This window comes from Porites lutea, chromosome 8 (genome assembly GCF_958299795.1).
Source record: "Porites lutea chromosome 8, jaPorLute2.1, whole genome shotgun sequence".
NCBI lineage: Eukaryota > Metazoa > Cnidaria > Anthozoa > Scleractinia > Poritidae > Porites > Porites lutea.
Window position 1 is genome coordinate 7,073,415 of NC_133208.1, and position 7,047 is coordinate 7,080,461.

At 40.3% G+C, this 7,047-nt stretch overlaps 1 protein-coding gene across 1 annotated transcript in view; it reads left to right on the forward strand.

Moving 5' to 3' along the window:
* Window positions 1–2,585, forward strand: part of LOC140946806 (mitochondrial inner membrane protein Mpv17-like) — a 9,743-nt gene extending 7,158 nt beyond the window's left edge. Inside the window, exon 2 of the mRNA XM_073395917.1 lies at window positions 1,228–2,585. Within this exon, the coding sequence (XP_073252018.1) occupies window positions 1,228–1,733 (506 nt within the window). The 3' untranslated portion in view covers window positions 1,734–2,585. The remainder of the gene's footprint in view (window positions 1–1,227) is intronic.
* The last annotated feature ends 4,462 nt before the right edge of the window (window positions 2,586–7,047 follow it).

Genomic DNA, 7,047 nt, shown 5'->3' on the forward strand with positions numbered 1-7,047 from the left:
GAGGTAAGGAGGAGAGTCAAGAGAAAGATTATAGCTTTTTGGGAACGACACGTTCCCCAACCTTTACGATGTACTAGTTTATGAGCGAAAACTTGAGCGTGAATATTTGGAGAGACAAATTTACGAGCCATCGCTTAAGAGTGAACCTTCCATCGTGAAACTTATCGAGAAAATAAGCGACTTATCAAAGTTATCTACATTGAGTGAACCTCCCATCATGAAATTTATCGAGAATCAATGCGAACACTTATCAAAGCTAACTTTAGTCACGCAATATTTACATTAGCGACATGCGAAAACTCTCAACTGTTCAAAATGGGGGATTCCCTAACGTTTCCTCTTTTCACACTATTCATTACACCTTGCTTTCATCTCTAAAGAATATTTGCAATAAAAAAGATTTTCATGTCGCCCGACAAACTTGTTGATGAAAACGACCCTTCCACGTGGGTTGCCAAGACAAAAGTGGCCCCGGTAAAATTCACGAAGTGATTCTTGTTCCATAAATACTGTAACTCGCATTCATGTAGGGTGCGAATGTACCGAGGGGGGAGGGAGTGCGATCTGAGTTCACAGAAGTTAAAGGGGAAGGATTTCATTCACACCTCCTGGATGTGAGCTACAATGATGTGAGGACAGTCCCCCTATTCCTCCCAAGTCAGTGATCCTATACTGCCACCCCCCCCCCCCCCTCCCAACCCCCAGTCCCAGGGTAGAATTGATACTCATCCCTAGGTTACAGTCAGACCATGGGTAAATTTAAGATAAAAGAATGGAGGAAAAAGAGTGATTATCTAATGTGTTTATGTTAAGTATAAAAGTACAGAGGAGGTGGCAAATTGACTGGGTGTATTAAGCTGTTGCTGCCAATCTCACTTGCTGCCTCATTTATATACCCTGTGTGCCTCTATAAGGCCTTAAAACCATCCATTTCACTACTCTATTTTAGACAAGAGATTCTCCAACCCATATTTAGGCTATTGAATCCCCCTTCACACACACATGTACATGTACACTGATTGAAATCTCCCACATTTTACAGCCTGTTCAGGGCAGCACCCTGTTTGAGAGGCTAATGGCAAAATTGTGTACTCAGTTTGAAGACTCTCAACCCCCCAAACCCATACCATGTTCAGTGCTGTTACCAATTAAGGCCAAATACGGGATTGCTTTCCCCTGGGCTGCAAAGACAGTATAACTCTTCATTACTTCTTGTTTTTGCCTTAGGTGTCCTTGTCGCCGCTGGAGATGTCATCACCCAGCAATTTGCTGAGCGAAGAGGCACAAATCATGACGTCAGAAGAACAGCTCGTATGGGCGTGGTTGGACTAGTTATTGGCCCTGTGCTAAGATCATGGTATCTTACACTGGAAAGGATTGTCCCTGGGACTGCCAAAACTGCTGGCTTTAAAAAGATGCTGTTGGATCAGAGTCTCTTTGCTCCTGTTATGATATGCTTCTTTTTCAGTGTGTCAAAGACACTTGCTGGAAAACGACCACATGAAATTAAAGAGATGCTCCAGGAACGCTATGTACAGACACTGATCACAAATTATAAGATCTGGCCCCTTGCACAGACTCTGAATTTTACGTTTGTTCCTATTCAGCACCGCGTTGGCTTTGTCCAAATTGTAGCAATATTTTGGAATGCATACCTGTCATGGATGGCTAACAAGCCATCACCTGATGCTGCAGCCTTAACTGTTAAAGATTCTTTGGAGCTGGTTCAGTGATGTGACTCACAGCACCCTCTGTTTGGTTAGTTTATTCACGTGAGGTTAACCATCTTTTTATAACTACATTTATGATGTTAATATTTCAAATACAATTACACTGTAAAAAGTACTAATAATTATTGTTGTGATTACAATATTTATATAAATTGAAGTTATTTACAATTCAATGGCACAAATTATAAAAAAAAAAGTTATGTTTAAAATACTGGAAGCACATTGTAATCTGACATTGAATGAGGTTGAGGATAAAAATTCGTACCTACAGACAATCCTTCAACTAATTCAGTTCTATTAAAAAGAAGACATAGTGTAGATAACATTCACTTTTTTGGTCCCAATTTTTTTATCGAGCAGGTGCGTAGCAAATTAAAATAGATTGATAAAAGTGTCACTAATTGTGTTCATAACTTTGGAGAACTTAGTAAAGTATATTGAGGTTGGTAGCCTGGGACCATGCAGGCTCTGTAATGGGGGAAAAAGGCAGAAAAAAGGGGTGAAATAGGAAAAATAGCAGTGAGCAAAGCAAGCTTAGTGGTGGGGAGGACTACCGCTTGGCTCGCTTCACTCGCCGATTTTTATTTATTTATTTTTTTTGCCAAAACCGATTTTTCTCTCCTTTTCCCCCAAGGCGAAGCCTGGGCCCTGACTAATTATAGAGGTTGGCTGTGTCTTCGAGGCTCCACTGCATTTGGTGTTAGCACGGGGAATGGTGTTTACACAATGGTACCTGACCGACTTTCTGTTACCATTCCTTATTAATTGTCTTCAGGCATATTTGAGTTGTTGAGGTGGGGAGGGTGTGTGTAATGGGCTGGGTTGGAATGATGCTATGCTATTATGTAAGACTGGAGCAGCAAGCCTTTAGTAATTATTCTACTGCATGAGCAGTATTTCTGAGAAACTAAGCAAATCAATTTTTTAAATAATACATGGTTTAAATTTTACAAAGTTGTTTTTATTATCAGTTGATTATCACACACTAAACATTTTAGTTCGAGAACTCTACGGGCAAGAAATAATAAATTATTATAAGGCTGTTTTCAAAACATTGCTGGAACATTATTGTGTCACAAGGAATAAACCAATCAGGTGCAGTGTGGGAAAAATAAAGTACAATCAACAACGGTGATCAGTTTGTGGTTTTGTGACCAGTTCACAGGAATTGTACACGTGTTGCTGAACATTTTTAGGTGCAGTTCATGGTGTTCTAAATTGAACAGTAAAGATATTTGCTGTTGCGCAACAAATTGGTCTGTGACAATAATTTTAAGGGTCTTACTTGTCGGTGGGGGGGGGGGGGGGGTCACTTAACCCCTTTAAACCCCAATATTAACAAACAAATTGTCCAGACTGTCCTAGTTTATACATTTTCTGAAAGGATTATTCGAGAATAATTTGTTTCACGATCAAAGCATTACTCGATTGTGATCTTTTTAACAATTCTCATAACCTTTTCATTTTATGCTGTTGTTATGATGTTAGGAGAAAATCGTTGTTGGTCACTCAAAGTGGAGGCAGGAATGGCTTTATGATCAGAGAGGTTACACTAGCCTATGTAAATAGGGATACCACAACAGTGGTAAGCCAAATAAAGTGGTCCCAGAGTTTAAAAAAAGGTGTAAAAATGATATATAGATTTAGTCAGGGCCAAAAGCGAAGCTCTCGATAATATTTATAGTTTGTTCAAAAAAACATAAAATCGTGTAATGCTAAGCGGCGAAGGCAACGCCGGAGAATGGTGAAAAACAACAATAGGTCTAGTTAGCAAAAAAAGCAACTTTGCACGTGCAGCACACTTTTTTTTGTACATTTCTTTGCCCTTGTTTTTCACGACTACAACGTGAAATTTCAAGAAACTTCTTAGTCACACGTTTTATGGAGGAAATGTTGTAGGTGTTCTCGTTCACTTTTTTTTCACTGCCGCTTATTTTCACCTTTCATTGGTGGCCGCTAGCATTTCCCATTTTGTCACCGCCACTACAAAATTTTCATGTTATTCTTCCAACAAAAAAATGTCTCCTTTGTTTTTTATCTCCCACTCTAGACCTCTGTCGCCCTTTTTCTCGTTGAGCTTCGCTGGCCCGAGGCCTACTTTCTCTTTTTCTCTGTCTTTCTCCTGTTCTATATTCCAAATTTGTGGACATGACAATTAGTCTGAACTAAATACTTAAGACAACACGGATACAGAAACAATTTCCGCTTTCCGTTTTCGTCTTTATTGACTCTATAGTTGTCTCTGCTTTACAAGACGCCGGTGGCTATGCGTTTCCTGCCAAAATAACCTGGAGTTGTATTTGGGTTGCTGTACCTGTTGATTGAGTTATTTTACAATGGTATGCCTGTGGTGCGGACGGACGGTCCCTCGGGCGGGCGGTCGGGCGGTGTACGGTCACGTGATTACCAAATTTTCTCGGATGGGTAGATTGCTTCACTTTCTTACCCATGGTGCTCGGCTGGCGCGGATGGACAGACACATTACGTGAAACGTTATGTGACGGTCACATGGTTTTCCAATATCCGGTATTGAGTGTCATTGGATGTCTTCGCATTTTTAAACTCCGGTTGTGTTACAAGATGTGCACTTGCTTGACCTCATATCTTGCTAAATGAAACTTGTTTTTTTTTTTTGTTTTTTTTTGCCTGGCTGTGCCGAACAACTTTCAATCCCAGACAAGTTTTATGCTGCCCCAGGCTCTTTTGTAACTACTTCGGAGATAAAAGAAAAACAAACAAACAACATAAAAACACGCTCATATTTCATGTGTCATATGTGGCGCTCATGGTATGTAAAAAAGGCAAAAACAGATCGTGATCTATCTGCAAAACATGAAGGCCAATGACTTGATCTTCAAAGTAGTGAACGGACGGAAGAGGAAAGGAGACAGCGAACCTTCTGTGACAAGAGTGACAATCAGTACTGTTTGAAAAAAATTCCGCCAAACTTCAATTCAGAAGATCTTTTCGTAAAAGGAGGGGGGCGTAAGGGGGCTACAAATACCGCAATACCGCACGTGATAGAGAGAGAAAACCGCAATACCGCATCAAATTTACCCAAATACCGAAACCGCAGTTGCAAATGGGAAGAAGTTGCCGTTCTCAAGACTAAAATCCGTCTTTTGAATACTGTTTCCAGATTAAGGTGCGTCGATATTAAGCATAGGATAAAAATACATGTACGACCATCGCACTCGTCTTTGTTTATCAAACGTTTTCAGTGAAACTGATATACGATAAGGTCCGATAACTGTCAGTCCATTTTTTCAAGTAGGAAAATGTCGATAATCGATGTACTGTTGAGGTAGGTTAGGAGTAAGTAGAATAAGATTATACTACTTACCAAACGGTTTCCCTGAATTTCCCCAGCCTCTTCTCCCCTCGATTTACCAAACAAAGGAACTATTTTTTTTCTGTTTCTCGCCCCCTTTTCCTTCTTCGTAGAAAATTGCTACGCAATTCATAACGACCTCACTATTTACTGGATTGTCTGACTAGTCACTCTGTTCACCATCTGGTTCACTTGCCATTGTTTCGCGACTGGCACGAAAGAGACGGTAGGGTCGGTAAGAACGTTAGCCAAGACACAATTTAGGGCACTTTTTCCCGCGAAAATAACATCTCCACCATGTCTATGAGCGCATTGTCTGGACTCTCTTTGCACAATCATGACGGTCCCCGACTGTGCAACTAGAGAGACAGGCAGGCTAGGGGACCTAGGTAGACCTTTTAGGACTCCTTTTGGGATTTGTCAGGAACTCATACTTAAGCAATAGAAAACTTTTTTCCTGTGTTTGCATAGCTTGATATAAACACGAGAGGGGTTGGGAGAATTCGAGACAGACAAACCCGAGACGAAGTCGAGGGTTTGCATAACTGTCGAGAATTCTCCCAACCCCTCGAGTGTTTATATCAGGCTATGCAAACACAGGAAAAAAGTTTTCTATTGCTTAAGTATGGGTTCCTGCAAAGCTCTTTGTTATAGCACTGAATAAAAGAGAAATTCTTACCAGTCGCAAAGTCTTGTACACGACGTCTTGAACGCGTAATCAGTTCTTGTTTTGCAAAAAGATGCTATTCAAAGTACGGATTTTTCTCGCTTAAACTGTCAGCTTAAGCGAAAAAAAAATTGACACACCTTTTTTGTAATGATTTTCCAAGTTTCCGCCGACAGAGGAATTGATAAATAAAGTAAACTTTTCGAATTTTGAACTCGAAAACTTTTTCAAATTCGTGCTTGCGTGATTAGCGCGAAAAGAGAAACATCTTGACGCCACAACCACGTTTACAAACTCTCATGCAACTCCTCTCGGCCAATCAGAGCGCGCGTACTATCTTAGTTATTTTATGAATTTGTATAGTTGTCATGCTTTAAAGAAACGAAGCAGATCACTGCGTGGCAACAATTTTTTCACCGATTACCGCATCATAAAATTAAAAATTACCGCATACTTGGACTCTGAAAACCGCAACACGGTACTTTGAGAAAAAATTGCCGCAAAATCGCACCAAAAATAACCCAATACCGCAAAGCGCCGCGCGTGGAGCTCCGCTAAGAACACAACGATAAATGGGAAGATCACGAGAAAACGCGCAAGTAATAGCCCTGCTACGTTTGTCATAAACAAACGTTTTGCCGCCTTCTTCTTTCTGCACTCCTTTTCTATTTTTCACCCGACCATTATTTCTTTTCGACGTCGATTTTCATTCTCGTTCGGTTCCTTGTTGCACTGCAGGCGCAGAGTGTTCCAAGTGTTCGAAAATGCCGCGTCACGACAATTCGTCATGAAACGTCGCTATGGTAACTGTAAGTTTTAAAAGTTTTAGTTCGCATTTGTTCTTGTGCTACTTTTTGTACCACATCGCCTTTTTTAATGAAAATATTGGCTCAATTGTAACATGGTCGTGCTTCAAAAATCGGATAACCAACTTTACGCAGACATTGTTCGATATTTAAAACAAAATTTTCGATCTGAGTTTCAACCGCCTTTCGTCGCGCTGCATGGCGAGCGAAAAGTGCGAATTCGAACGGGTTTTCATTACAAATCGCAATTATCGGAAGACCATTGGCGAGAAAAGTACAAACGCAATGTAAAACAGAGTGTTCGAGGATTTTATACGCCGGCTCTTGTTCCGTATGCTTCAGTTGGAGATATTTGTTTGGATGTAAAATTAAAGACCTCGTTGTGAAAACAGTTGGCGGTGAACAGAGCCCGGAGAAGGTAGGTTAAAAGTTTCAAAACACGATTGTTTTACTTATATATTGACATTTATTCTCATTCTAAAAACTGAAAAGACATTCTCATTTAAATCAATT